The sequence below is a fragment of the Aulonocara stuartgranti genome (assembly GCF_965226115.1).
Source record: "Aulonocara stuartgranti genome assembly, chromosome: 18".
Classification (NCBI taxonomy): domain Eukaryota; kingdom Metazoa; phylum Chordata; class Actinopteri; order Cichliformes; family Cichlidae; genus Aulonocara; species Aulonocara stuartgranti.
The window spans coordinates 13,661,396-13,676,186 of record NC_138954.1 but is presented as its reverse complement, the minus strand read 5'-3'; the positions used below and the strand labels follow the sequence as shown (position 1 = coordinate 13,676,186).

At 37.6% G+C, this 14,791-nt stretch overlaps 2 protein-coding genes across 2 annotated transcripts in view; both read left to right on the top strand.

Moving 5' to 3' along the window:
- Nucleotides 1-2,640: 2,640 nt before the first annotated feature.
- Nucleotides 2,641-7,230, top strand: LOC309694743 (apical endosomal glycoprotein-like; the record flags this gene model as incomplete). Its single annotated transcript, XM_082514953.1, has 11 exons — nt 2,641-2,701; nt 2,790-3,006; nt 3,396-3,527; nt 3,652-3,776; nt 3,900-4,137; nt 4,591-4,859; nt 5,227-5,317; nt 5,439-5,579; nt 5,732-5,863; nt 6,961-7,029; nt 7,193-7,230. Exons 2-11 carry the CDS (start codon nt 2,835-2,837, stop codon nt 7,228-7,230), a joined length of 1,407 nt encoding a protein of 468 aa, XP_082371079.1. The 5' UTR covers nt 2,641-2,701; nt 2,790-2,834.
- The window catches only part of LOC309693213 (apical endosomal glycoprotein), a 24,556-nt gene continuing 16,979 nt past the window's right edge, over nt 7,215-14,791 (top strand). The window contains exons 1-18 of the mRNA XM_082512239.1: nt 7,215-7,364; nt 7,944-8,063; nt 8,776-8,930; nt 9,028-9,123; nt 9,268-9,358; nt 9,471-9,590; nt 10,267-10,366; nt 10,459-10,609; nt 10,732-10,951; nt 12,028-12,151; nt 12,474-12,603; nt 12,681-12,756; nt 12,844-12,999; nt 13,231-13,356; nt 13,454-13,669; nt 13,766-13,885; nt 14,001-14,162; nt 14,251-14,342. Of these exons, the coding sequence (XP_082368365.1) occupies nt 7,268-7,364; nt 7,944-8,063; nt 8,776-8,930; nt 9,028-9,123; nt 9,268-9,358; nt 9,471-9,590; nt 10,267-10,366; nt 10,459-10,609; nt 10,732-10,951; nt 12,028-12,151; nt 12,474-12,603; nt 12,681-12,756; nt 12,844-12,999; nt 13,231-13,356; nt 13,454-13,669; nt 13,766-13,885; nt 14,001-14,162; nt 14,251-14,342 (2,352 nt within the window). The 5' untranslated portion in view covers nt 7,215-7,267. The remainder of the gene's footprint in view (nt 7,365-7,943; nt 8,064-8,775; nt 8,931-9,027; nt 9,124-9,267; nt 9,359-9,470; nt 9,591-10,266; nt 10,367-10,458; nt 10,610-10,731; nt 10,952-12,027; nt 12,152-12,473; nt 12,604-12,680; nt 12,757-12,843; nt 13,000-13,230; nt 13,357-13,453; nt 13,670-13,765; nt 13,886-14,000; nt 14,163-14,250; nt 14,343-14,791) is intronic.

The following is a 14,791-nucleotide window of genomic DNA, read 5'->3' as shown; positions in this document are numbered from 1 at the left end:
AGGAAGTTTACTTCACAAAAAAAGTGAGAGGTCTCCACTTTTGTATATTTATATCAATTTTAATAACAACGAGACACATTAGTAAGACCAAAAGAAAAAAAACACTTAAATGCTTGACCATAAACCATGTTCTCAAGCCATTAAATGCTTTTATAATCTACAAAATATAAGTTAGCCATGCATTACGAGTTATGATTTACAAGCAAATGATAGAAATGCAGTGTCGCTCATTGAGCACACCCTGGACTTTGGTGTTTGATAAGGTTTCACAGTCTCAGCTCAGCTGTGGTAATAAAAGCTGATGTCCAGTATTTCAGGTACAAACTGAAATACTGGACTTACACTGTAACCTGGTTATGATGTTGAGATGTTTCTCTTTATCTGGACTCCTCACGTTTCTCTTGTCATCTTTGTTTAGATGTGAAACAAATATTTGCTCTGCTTTCAGGTATGTTTCTCTAATCTGAAATTGCTTGCAATATATTTTTTGTACATCCTGAGGAAATAAGGGGTATAACAGTGAGGGAGAGCACTCATGACTTGTGTAACCTCTGACAAATTGTGCAATGTTTGCTGTAGACGCTTTAAAATGTATGAATAAGAGTAATATAAATAAATATGCACCAATAAACATGTCTCCTTGATATCTTCTTGTAATGAAACTGTCTTCACAGTACTGTTAGTCATCGTCTCGTCTCGTCCTGATGAGGAATTTAACAGTAATTCTGGTGAATGTGTTCCTGCTGGCCTCAACTGTGATTTCAAAGAATTGTGGCGACGGCTCTGATGAAGAATTTTGTGGTATGTGGTCGTTCTACACAAGTTAAGCTGAAGCTTAAATTTATATTTTAGTGTCAGCTATTTAAAATTTACCAGACATTACTGGAGAAATTGTGATGTCCTTGTCTCATGCACACGGCCAGTTTAACATGTGTTGAGTAACTCGTGCATCTGTTAAGATTTTTAACTCTTTGACTACATCATGATCATTATTTTGTACCTGTTGCAGTCTGTGAGAAATGTAAACACAATTAAAGCACAAATAAACAAATATAAGCGATCATGTGTTCTACTTACTGTTCTACTTTGAAGTGACTATTTTTCTTTTTACATGAGTAAATTTGTTCATTAATTTACAAACACTGGTCGTGAGATGCTATGTAAAAGCTTGATATCAGAACTTTTTCTTTGCACTTTTAGTTTGTAGCTTTCAATGATAAATCCATAATTTGATATATCATCTAAAAGGCTCATGCGACTTTGAGGATCACTCCTGTGGTTGGAAAGATGTTAGTCAGACCTCTTATTCCTGGAGAAGGCAGATGGCAAACATTACCTTAATACCTGGACAGGACCATACCACAGGAAGTGCATGGGGTGATTAGTATAACTTCCTGTCATATTGTTGATGGCACATTTTAAAGTGGATGCAAAAACTACTGAGATCCATTTTTCATTTGATTATGAGATTTAGCCTGTTAACACTGGATTTTTTTTTCTGATTGCCACAGGTCATGTAATGCATATAGATGGTAAGGAAGGAGGTGGGTTTTTTTCAGATGCTAATTTGGAATATTCTGTTGACCAGGGAGCTGCTCTGGGATGCCAGATTAGGTACTAAAAATTAATCATTAATATATGAGTCCCACAGCTGAGTTCCTGATTGATAGTGCATATCAGTATGCCCCATGCCAGCAGTTATCTGTTTTTATGTAATCTGTCTGTTAATATGTTTCAGGTTTTGGTACCATATTTATGATCAAGAATCATCATCGCTCCCATCAAGATCAGCTCTTACAGTAAAAGTGATCAGAGACCACACTGAAACAGATTTACTGACGATTTCTGGTGAAACAGATGGTTGGGAGAATGCCACAGCGCTAATTGGGAATCAGCCAGGAGGATACAAGGTTAGCAAAGCATCCTGTAGACTTTAACCAATACACAGAAAGTAACAGCAAACATTTAATTAAGGTTAATATCTTTTTAGTTCCTCCCTCATATTATATTGATCTTTATCTGATCTTTAACTGTTTCATGTTCTTCTGGAACACCTCTGCATCTGGGGCAACAATAAAGCATTTTTTTCACTAAAAATGCAACACCATAGCACTCAGAATGATGAAGATGCTTTTGTAAATTAAAATACACATCATAATTTCAGGTGAACTTAAGCAAACAGGCCAACCAGGTAAAATCCGGATGCTTTCCATTAATCAAAGCAACAAATGTATCAAAATTTAGATGTACATGAATGTCAGTGACCTAAAGTGTTATTAAAAAAAGAGATTACAGTAATACTAATTTTATGGCTGTTTGTTCTGACGTATCGACCAAAGTAGTTGTCATTGTTAAAAAATATGCCTTTAATTCTTTTAATTTAGTAATCTAATCTATTCTTCTCATTTTGTCATGTATGGACCCAATAGACGTCTTTTCTACTTGTAAAAAATGTCAACATCCGTCAGTTTTTTCAGCTATACTGGAACCCAGTAGATCACATCAGGGTTTCAACCGTGTTTTCATGGCAAGATGAAAGTGTCATGTTTTCAGTAATTTCCTACTGTACTTAAAAGCAGCAGTGTACAAACAGTACAGAGAGTTTAAGGAACCATTTCTTCATTTCTGACCCTCTGCAATCATAACTAAGAGATTGTGGGGGGGTGTCTTCAAAGAAATGCAGTAATCTTCTCTTATAAGGGTGAAAAAATACTTTCTAACTTTTGATTATGAATTTAATACTGACTTTTCAGAACAAATGAAGAGTAAAGGTCTTTTTCTTTTTGCAGCTACTGTTTTTATTCAGTCTTTCATTTTTGGAAAAACTGGATGTTATGTTGGATGATATCAACTTTGAATACTGTAAAGAAGGGGAAGTCCCAGCTGGAGGTATAGACAACCTTTCATGTGACTTTGAAAAGGATACCTGTGCATGGTACCATGACTACAGAGCCAGTCTCTTGTGGGAAAAGAGTAAAGGTGGATATGATCTCCCAACTGGGAATGGTGAGTAGCCTACTGAGCATTAACATATAGGTTTAATATTTTGGATCTTCCTGGGTGACATGGATTGAAATATTGTGATTAATAAATAATATTAAAGCCATCATGAAACTATATACAGTAGCAACACAGTTTAAGTAAACTATAAAACCATCCAGAGTACTATGCATGGCCTCTGATGTGTCTTTTAGGTCATGTGATCTTCTGTAGTATTAATAACGCAGTCATTATCTTAAATATCTGCTCACGTGTAAGATTTATGTATCATCTATTACAAATTGCAGTAAATTCAAGTGAGTGTATAACTTGACTTTTGCATCTCACTCATCACTTCAAAGTTTATGAGATTGCTCTGAGTGTATCTCCTGTTGTGTTTTGTTTTTCTTCTGCAGGCTACTACATGCTCATAGAAGCTAAACGAAACCTAAACATCTCATCAGCAGCCAGACTCATTAGCTTTCCTCAGCCTGCGGGTCAAGTGCTTTGTGTGAGTTTCTGGTACCACATATTTGGCAACAGCATTGGTACGTGAACCGCTGTCCCTAACTGCACTTGGAGGCAAATTTTATCTAAATGCACAGAGAGATAACAATATGTATTTTAATGAATTGAGATACATTTAATGTATTGCTGTTCTCTCATCATCAGGCTCACTCAAGTTTATTGCAAAGCATTCTGGTGAGCCAGAGACAGTTATGTGGATGAGAAGCGGCACCCAAGGAAACAAATGGCATTATGCTGATCTTACCTTCAACAGCAACAAACCAATACAGGTATAACTGATGCTTTTGTAATTGCTATAGCTTGTTTGTTTGTCTGTTGGCAAAATCTTTTTCAAGAAATACTACTGGAAAAATATTTTGTGCAACAAAATCTGATGTATACCTGTTTTCCAGTTTATTATAGAAGCTGTTACGGGAGGTGAACAAGGGAGCATAGCCATTGATGACGTAGTGGTGTTCAGTGGCAAAAATGGTTCTTGTCCACCAGAGAGAGAGTGCACCTTCCAGGGCTCCCTTTGTGGTCTGCTGCCTCACCAATCTGCAAACTTCAGCTGGGACCGGATCACCGGAGAGTCCCAACCATCCCTCTCTTCAGGCCCCAGAGTGGATCACACACTGGGGACAGATCAAGGTATGCAAATGTTTAGAATAACGATATACGGTTGATTTTCAAAACCACACATATATTAAATGTTTTGTGTTGTTGGAATAAAGCTCAGTAGATCAGTTGAAGTGATATGATTCATCCTCTGGGGAGTATGAATGAATTACATTTTATCAAGGCCAAAGTCCACTTTATTGTCAGTATTTGTTGTTTCCTTTCCAATCTTGAAGTTTAAGGCAGGAATAGAGATGCAGTGCATGTGTTGTGTTTATTGGCACATGATACGTTTTCAGTAGAAATATTTGATCTTATTTGAAAGTACCTGCAATGTTTTTTTGAGGATGACGCATTGTCACACATGATATAGTTAGTGATTTCATAAACACGGTGCCTTTCCAAGCTAAGCAACCTGTGCACAAAGATAACTATGCATTTCCTCAAAATAAAGCAGAATGTATGATAACGCCACAAATTTTGTAGGTTATTACCTGAGCGCCCAATTGTGGAGCCATCCTGTGGGGTCCAGAGGTGCAATGACGAGCGCGGTGCTCGAGCCTACCCCTTCAAAGGGGGAATGCCTAATGTTCTGGTACTACATGGAGGGAAGTGGCGTGGGAGAGCTAAATGTGTATCTTCAAACCCCCGACAGCCATGAAGATCCCGTCCAGCTCTGGACCAGAGCAGGTGATCAGGGGAAGCACTGGAGGCATGGAAGAGTGACACTTCTCAGTCCTCATAGCACATATCAGGTATGTACACATAGACACAATGTTTTTTGTTTTTTATGTCATTTTATATATTTTCTGTAGTTTGTCTAATAATATAATATAAAATATATACTGTTTTGAGGTTTTTTCCTCTGGCACAATATTGTTACGCTTCATCTAATACTATATATATCTATAAAGATTGCCACTGTCGATTAACTGATTTTTTTAGTTATGTTTTCTCCTGTATGGCTTTTTACTTGTGCCTTGTGTTCAAACATTTTATATATTTCAAGGATAATGAAACACTTAAAAAAACACTTACTTTCATCATTTTAGCAATTATACTTTAAAGGATGTCATGTAAAAGACAGAGCTATTACACGACATTTGTGCTTTTGAATTCGAGGTGATTTTTGAGGCGATAGTTGGGGATGAACCAAGCAGAGATATAGCCATTGACGACCTCATAGTCCTGAATGATGCATGCCCTCCGACGGGTAAGTAGCCACTGTAGATTTTAGATAACAAATTAATCGTAGTGTTTATTTGTTCGATTGATTTGATTTGATTACACTGTGTGTATCCAGCTGTATAATGTGTCTGTGTATTTCTTTGAAGGTTTTTGTGACTTTGAGAGGGACTTCTGTGGTTGGGTCAACAATCCTCCCCCAGAGTTTGGAGTTGAGTGGGATTGGCTCTCTAGCAAAAGTGATGGCTCAATGATTCCACCCAGAGACCACACCACAGGATCTGCTTTAGGTAATTTACATGTCACACATGTACTTTAACTATAATGGCAGGCTCACTTCAATATTACTGTTATAGCATTTGCTCTATAAGTGAAGATATCCTTCAAATTCTTAGGCAATGTCAGAAGATGCCACTTTTTAAAAAATAAATATGTTTTTCAGGCCACTTTGCATTTTTCATGGCATCCGATTCTGATAAAGAAGAAACTGCCCAACTGGAGAGTGAATCAATGGCAGCTGTTGACCAAGCTTGTCTGGAGATGTGGCACCATGTTGGAACATGGCTATCAAGTAGTGAGTACAGTTTGTTTTTTTTTTTACTTTATATTAATCTTGTTTTATTAACAATCTGCAAATATGTGGTGTAAACAAGATAAGGTCTGCTTTTCTGCAGTCAAACATGAATAGTTATCAACTTTACAATAACTTAAAGACAGAAACTACCAACATTAATGTCAGTCATGCCATGTTAGTGTTAATTACACAGTGTAACAGTAATTTCATGCTAAGTCCAATGCCAGTCATGAAAAAACTCAATCCAGATCTTAGTACAGTTATCAAAATTGACATTGTAAGTGGAAAATTTATTTCAACCTGTCAAGAGATCAGTGAATCTACTGTAGTAACATGTGGATACAAAATAATAGCATCAATGTAACTACTAGCAGCTATAAATTGAAGTAGCAAAAGCATTTGTGTGAAAATTAGCATGCAGTTGAACCTTCACTTACATTCATTAAAAGACCCAAACAAAAGTCTTATCATTAGTGGTGCTTTGTGTTAGAAAATTAAATTGCTGTCATTATTTAAACCCCTAAATAAATTGTCACATGTTGATTATTGAGGCTTGGATCCGATACAGACAAGTGAGGCAGAGCCATTTATTGAGGCTGAAGTTAAAGTCAAAAACAGCACACTGAAGTTGTTCAACCAACTCTAGAAAAAAAACTGAGAGGAAAGACTGTTTATACACATAAGGGGTGGAAATACCAAAGTAACAAGTCACAGCTGCAAATAGTCAAGACAGCAGGGGAGGGAGCAAAACCCAAAACCAGGCACAAGAGTTAACTAATTAATAAAGTATAACCAGTTAACTAATTAATAAAGTATAACCAGTAATGAATGCAGAGACAAAGAAATAACTCCTCTGTTAAGCATCTCCTCAACAGAAGGGATAGCACAGGAGAATGAAACAAAGGGAAACTAGTAAGGGAACTAATAAACTCCACAATTAAGAAACAAATAAAGGCTCCAAATACTAAAATAATAATAAAACTTTAAATAACTTATACATAAATAGTAAACATAACTAAGAACCAAACAGAGAACCTCTAATAACAAACATAGTATAAACAAAGAAATAACACTTAATTATTCTCTTGATGACCCAGAGCCTTCAGCCATTACACTGACGGTGTTTGTCAATGAGCCTGCTGGACTGCGTGCTGTGTGGAATACAAGTGGATTTTCTAATAACAATTGGATCAGAGACAGGGTGGATTATAGCGCATCAGGCCCTCACCAGGTAAGAATTGCATCATTTTGATGTTGATTTTCTCATGAAAATATTGACCAATGATAAATCAGCGCAGAGTTTTAAACTTCTATTGTTCTTTATCGCAGATTATTTTGCAAGCCAGGTGTCCCGCCTCAACAGATGACAGCTTTTCCCTGGATGACGTTCACATAATCAGGAACATGTCTTGTGATGACCTCATTCCAACCACTACACCATACCCAACCACCACCATGACCAGCGCTCCTGCCTCTGCCATGGACTGCACCTTTGAAGAAGGTAAAAGTGCAAAATTTACCAGAAATTTAGCAGAAATAGCTTCATTTGTTAATAGTATGCTACAAAATGAAATGCCATTCAAGTTCTTATGATTACTGGCATTAGAGCTTACAAATCATGGTCATGATAATGAAAATGTTAGACATAAAATTACCTTTAAGAGCTTTTTCCACAACTAAAAGCTCATAATCATTGCCATTGTGTTTTTCTTTTAATCATCAGTGACTTTGAAATATATGGACACAACTTAGCTCAATGAACAATAAAGAAATATAAATGAATTTACAATATTTGTTGGTATTATTGGTATCCCATCTCCTTCATGCCCAGTTCAAAACACCGGGCTTCATAACACGACTTCGCTAAGTATGCATTGGCTATATCCATCACTATATATGATCTATAACATATATAGTTATATAACTATAACTATATATGATCTATCTATAACATTTTAAAATATTATAGATATGAATGTGTAACCACTCCTACATGCATTTTTCTCAATTTGAGTATGTCAATTTTTTCTTTCCTGCTCATGTACTTATATCGTGTTTGAATACTCTCTTGTAAAAACAGGTCTGTGTAACTGGGTCCAGGAGGCCAATCATGATTTGAACTGGACTCTCAGTATTGGACTTCCAGTTGAGCAACCATGGGATGGACCTCAGTATGATCATACTGTTGGGAATAATGAAGGTATTCATTATTGACAGTAATATAAGCACAGAGGCAGTGCATTTATAACAGAAGTCTAGTGATACACCTTAGCTGAAAAATAATGAACAACTTTGATACCCAGTTATCCTTTGTCTTGTTTTTCTAGAGAAAGTCTTTCTTTCTTTCTTCTTCTTCTTTTTTTGGCTGTTCCTTGTAGAGGTCACAACAGTGTCTCATCTGCCTTCAACTCACCCTGTCCTTACCATCCTCACCTGTCACATCAACCTTCTGCATGTCATCCTTTACTACATCACTACTTCTCTTTCTGTTATTCTCCTGTTTAGAAGCTCCATATTCAACACCATTCGGTCACTATATCCACTATCCCTGTTCTGCAAATGTCCAAATCATGTCAGCCTTGCCTCTCTAGGTTTTTCTCCAAGCTGATCAACCTGAGCCGTCCATCTGATGTACATATTTCTAATCTCGTGTATCACTCCCAGTGAAAATCTTGGTACCTTCAACTCAGCCTCCTGTCTTCTTGTCAGGGTCACCATCTCAAACCATACATGATTACATCATACATCTCACAACCAACTTGTAAAGATTTCCTTTCTCTCTTGTTGGTATGTTTCTGTCACCTCTGACACCCATCTCCATCCACTCCACCCTGCCTATACAGTATTCTCCTGTTTTCACAACAGCCCGGCCTTTTATTCTCATCTTCATCCATTTTCCCCTCTCTATCAAGGTTTCTTTCTACTTATTAATGGATTTGGATCTAAGAATGGTGAAAAAGCAGTCATCTCTGTTCCTGTCATTACTTGTGCGTCACCAATCTGTGTTGATTTCTGGTATCACATGCTCGGGCCTTCAGTGTCAAACCTGGATCTGCTGGTTCAAACAGTATGTAACCTTTTTAACACAACTGAACCTTCAGTTTCAGGCTGTGCTTTATATCATCTTCAGATTTCTTCACATTCCTTTACATAATTTTTTCTAGCAATCATCTGAACTCTTAGTTTGGACTCGTCGGGGAACGCAGAATCCAGAGTGGATGAATGCGAAAGTAACCCTCAGCATGAATGACATAGTACAGGTAAACCTCACCTTGCCATAAAAATGTCAGTCAATTTTCAAGTAATTTTTTAGCTTCTGACTCTGAATAGAAATGTCTCTAATTCAGAAACATTTAATGTAGCACTTTGGCAGCATTAAACTTTGCATCATCCTTAATTCACAGATTGTGTTTAGTGGTCAAAGAGACACCAGCAGTCAAGGATTCATTGCTATTGATGATGTTAAAGTTAAAGAGGGGGCCTGCAGTAATCACGGTATGTAAACATTAACTCAGTACTCCCAGTTATCGTCAAATAACATCAAATCAATATCAAATAAATAAATAAAATAAAACTTTGCAACCTTTTTGTTTTAAACACCATTTAGATGTGTGTGGGTTTGACTCGGACTTGTGTGGCTTTGAGAATGATGTGAGTCATTTGGGTCGCTGGATTCGCAGAAAAGGAACAAAGCATCATGTGGATCACACATATGGAACTGAGAATGGTGAGTGCTGAACTGTGCCACAGTGCCACTGCACAATGTGGGATTAACAGAGCTGAGCAGTCATGGTCTCACTCCTACAGGACAATATTTATGCTGTAACTATAATGGTAATATATTGTAAGTCCTAAGTTTGTCCCTTGATATCAACTTGTGGATCAGAGCTCTACAATAATAAGTCACAATAAAAATGCGACTCATCATCTTGTAAAATAATTATCAAGAAGGAGTATGTTGCATAATGTAACACATTGTTTTAATGCGAAAATACTGCATAGCTTTATTACTCAATCCAATCATCTGTATTTGATGTGTTATATCTAATATTTCATACAACTCTGTTTAAAAAAAGGATTCTGTTACTTAACAGGCCTGCAGGATTATCGAGGTGTAGGCTCTTCTTTTAGCTAATCCTCTGCAGTGTTTGACACCTTTTAGATGGCAGCTAAAGCTTAGACGGCTGTTACAGACAATATAATACAATACAATATTTTACCACTGAAGCAGGAATGTTATAAATTGCCATAAGCTGATTTTCACAATCAGTCATAAGTTCAACAAATTGTCTGAAAGTAGCAGCATTGTTCTCTGCCTCAGATTTTAGTCATCGTTTCTCAGAAATGTCCCAGTCAACAGTCGTCTTTGCATTTTTGTCACAAAACAAATTTTGTTTTTATAGGTTTCTACATGACGGTAACATCAAATTCTACACAGGATGAGATCGCTGAGCTGTTCACACCAGATTTACCTTCAGCTAAAGAAATGTGTGTGCGCTTCTGGTGAGTTCAAAGATCCATCACAGATTTACAATTGGAGGTTGAAGACTGGTGCACATATTACTGTACACTTAATGTAAATGTACTATTTTTAGGTACTGGTTACCCACAGACTCCTCTAGCAACCTCGCTATCCATATAAGACAAAGCGCAGAAGTTGGTGATGTCCTCTGGCAGCAGACTGGAGGGCTCTCTGCAGGCTGGGAGGTGGCAGAGGTCATGGTGTCATCACCTACAAAATTCAATGTAAAAGCATTTGTTTTCTTTTCTGACAATCAGACAGTCTTATTCTTCCAGTATGTTTCATTTTGTATTTTTCTTTATCTTCTGTGGGAATTCTACCTAAAACAGCTGTGTTGCTTGATCAGGTGGTGTTTAAGGCTGTTCATGTGCATGGCACGAATACCACAGTGAAAATTGATGACTTTTCTGTGAGGGACGGAGCCTGTAGTCCTCTGGGTAGCTGTGACTTTGAGTCTGGACAATGCACCTGGGTCAACATCCTCCAAGAAGACGGACATGACTGGGTGCTGGCCAGAGGAGGCTTCCACGGTCCACCAACAGACCACACCACTCAAACCCCGGAGGGTATGGCCTTAAACAAGGATTACTGAGTCAAAGTTTTAGCCACAAAAATGTGATATACAGGGGGAAAAAAACTTGATAAGCCAACAGTTCTCTTTGATACATTTGGATAAAGATTCTTACATGTTGGGTTGGTTTTCCATCGTCTTGCAAGACTTGGTACAGGACTTACAAGGATTTATATGACCTCCATTGCATTTTAGTCTGATGATATCAGCTTTTTGAGCCTTTTAGGGAGATTTGCATGCACATTTTGCATATTTGTGCATATTGAATAAAACAATCAAGAAACCACTCTTGGTTTAGAAAGAATTTATTTTGGTTCAAACTCTAGTGGCTGACAGCTCAGTTTTTCATTGATATCCGCATTGGCATAGACAGTATTCAGACTTATTTAAAATACATTTAAATCCTTAAAACTGAACTGACCAACATTTTTTATTTGCTTACATATTTTATGTATAATATTAAAGTGGTGACTCTTGGGATTCCCATCAGCTCTGCACTACTTAAATGTCTTCTAGCTGACACTAGCGTTACAGTTTAAGCTCACCCTTACTGCTCTTATCTGCCTTACAAATAGCTAAAGCTAAACACTCAGAAAGTCAACCAATGGTGTGGATTTCAGTTCCCAGTGAACATTTTGTCTTTGTTTGAAGTTTCAAAATGTGACAGATGGTGTGAATCATCTGAAACTTAGTTAATTATAATCAAAAACTGCTGATGTTGCAACCTGTTGATGTTGCAACCTGATCTATGTGAACTGAAGTTAATTTTTAACTGACATAACATAGTTACTTGAAACATACTTCTCTTTTTTTTATCCCTGACTTATGTCCTGTTGCTGACCTAACCTCCTCCCTGACTAGATGTAATGTTTCTAAATTCTAGATGCTCTCTATTTATAAATATCTAAACCTTAACAACTGCATTAATATCATTAGAAAATAATATGTTTAATCTTTTAACGTTTATGCTGGTGTACCCCAAGTTTGAATTGTTAAAACAGCAAAAGGAGCAGCATTAAATATTAACTGTATTTATTTATTGTGTGAATTTTGTTTTCTTTTTGCATGGAGGTCGGTTCCTGTTGAGCTCGTCACCAAACCAAAGTCACAGCAGTGTTGCACAGGTAGTGTCTGAATGGATCCAACTTAAAGACACCACATCCTGTCTCACTTTATGGTACCACATGGACAACAGGTCAGCAAAAAAAAATCAGGTTGCACTTTATCCTGTTTATCTTGTGTAGTTTCCTCACTGACTTCCTCAAGAAGTGTGCACAAATGTCATGTATTCATGAATCACCTGCTTTACTTTGTGCAAGACTGAGAATATTCTGTGGCAGAGTTCAGTTTGTTCCAAAAAGAGTTGCACTACCAACAGTGAAACCAGCAGCCTTTTAACCCTGTAGCAGAAAGATGCCATTATTAGTTTTGGAAATGAAAAGTGTATATTTCTTGTTTTTAACAAGAATCTCTCTTTTTTTTCTCTCAACTAAAACAATTTTCCTGTTGTCCATCAGCGACTCCGGGACTTTGCAGGTGTTCATACATTCAGGGCCGTCAGACGAGGATCTGATGTTCCACAGTAACAGCAGTGAGAGCCGCTGGGGCAAGTTCTCTCAGTCTGTAGAGACATCCAAACCTTTCCAGGTATTGCAAACAGATTTAGCTGTTACATTAGAACCCAGGAATATTATATACATATTTACATGCTCTCTCAAAAACAGCTGCTGATCGAGGCAGAGACTAGCAGAGGATTCATTGCCATTGATGACATTTTTCTCACACCAGGCCTCTGTCAAGGTACAGCTATTCTTTTTTTTTTGTTGCATTCCCTTTTTTCTTAGTAAATCAAGTTACACAAAATATTTTGTTTTCTTTTTGACACAGTTAATGAAACAGATTTGGGGTTTGCGGGTTGCTCGTTTGAGAATGGCACATGTAACTGGGAGGACATCAGTGTTGGCCAGTGTCGGTGGATGAGAGGAAGGAACGTTACTGGGAATACAGGACCACCCGTGGACCACACTCTGGGCACTAATCTAGGCAAGGCCAAATACACACACTAAAGATATAATAATACATTTACACCAAGCGTCAAATCAAACTGTCTCAGATTACTTTTCCTAAACCTGGACTCTTCTTACAATCTCAGCCGGCTTTTGTCTTTTTGTACAATTTGGAAAGTCTTAGCAACACTTGTGTTTATGCAGTTTCACACTGAGATAAGTGTAGACAATCAGCAGTTTTAAGTAGGTTCTGATCTGATGTGTCCAGGTTGGTACATGGCAGTGGAACCTAACCAGGGTGATCAAATGAGCCCTGCTACCCTCCAGAGTCCCCTTATGAAACAGGCCAGCACCACCTGCATACTGCACTTCTTCTACAACATGTATGGGGAGGGTATGTTTATAGGATCTATGTCTTCAGCAAATAAATAAATAAATAAATAATACAATTCAAAAAATTTATTCCAACCTTTGCAACAATCAATCAACAGATGCAGAAGAGCTGAACGTGCTACTGAAGGAGGGATCCAGGACCACCAGGCTGTGGTGGTTATCTGGTAACCACGGAGATTCATGGCAACACGGTGAAGTAACGATTGGCAGAATACCTCAGGACTTCACCATCCTGTTTGAGGCCTCCAGGACCTTCGATATACCCGGATACATCGCTATTGATGATGTGGACTTCACCAACTGCAGCTTGCCTGGTAGGCTACCTGCTCACCCTGTGCGCTCTGATGTCCTCTTTACTATTTTGTCCCTTCTGGACATTTATTTTTTATCTTTTTAAAAATTATTATTAGAGCCACACCCTCAGTGTCCTGAGGGTGTGTTCACATGCAACAACAGCGTGTGTGTGGACACCAACCATGTCTGTGACTTCAGCGATGATTGTGGGGACTGGTCTGATGAAAACAACTGTGGTGAGAAAAGAAAAAATGCTCTGTGGTAGATTTTGTACTTGGAAACTGAATTTTTGTATTAATTACATTTATTTTTTTAATTATTCACTTCTTTCTTTATCTGCTAATCACGTAGAGCTACAAGGTGTGTTGGAGCGCTGCAGCTTCGAACACGGCCTGTGTTCCTGGGCAGCAAGCGATGTGGACACACCCGGAGCTGAGTGGACATATCACAAAGGAGAGGACGCCTGGCCCCACCACGGACCTCACAGGGACCACACACAAAATTCTGATGCAGGTCTAAGAGTTAAAGTCTGAATTAACTTTGCTTTGAATCAGTAATGCTATGATTTATTTTAGTTTTTAATTCCGTCTTATCCAAACAGGTCACTACATTATACCTGGAACTCACCTGAGTGCAAGTGGCGAGACATCAGAGATTCTGTCCAAAACTTTATTGCCCAGCTTTAATTGCAAAGTGAGTTTACTGTATGTAAATTAAAGTGTTGTTTACAGAAAAACACCACCTTGTGTTTTTTAGGGTACTGACAAGTCATAAAGTTCCATAAAAGCTAAAAAATAAAAAAAATCACCAAAATGTCAAATGGGGAGAAAAAGCAGGCAGTTAATAAGCTTTTAATAAGCTGCAGTGGTTTCATTAATACAGATAATAGTAATAGCTGATGGGGGCAAAATCTTGACAGATTGACAAACTGCAGGAGATAATAATAATAACCTTTGATGTATTTAATAGCATCTATATGAAGCACTTATGGGGCACAGTACAAATAAAACTGCTGAACACTTCTGTAATTATACTACAGTAATAACAATGCTTATCTACACATATTTTTATTACCTTTCTGATTCTTATCTTGAGTAATTGCAGTAAAGTATTAACTACTCCTGCAGGTTGCTGAGTCTACA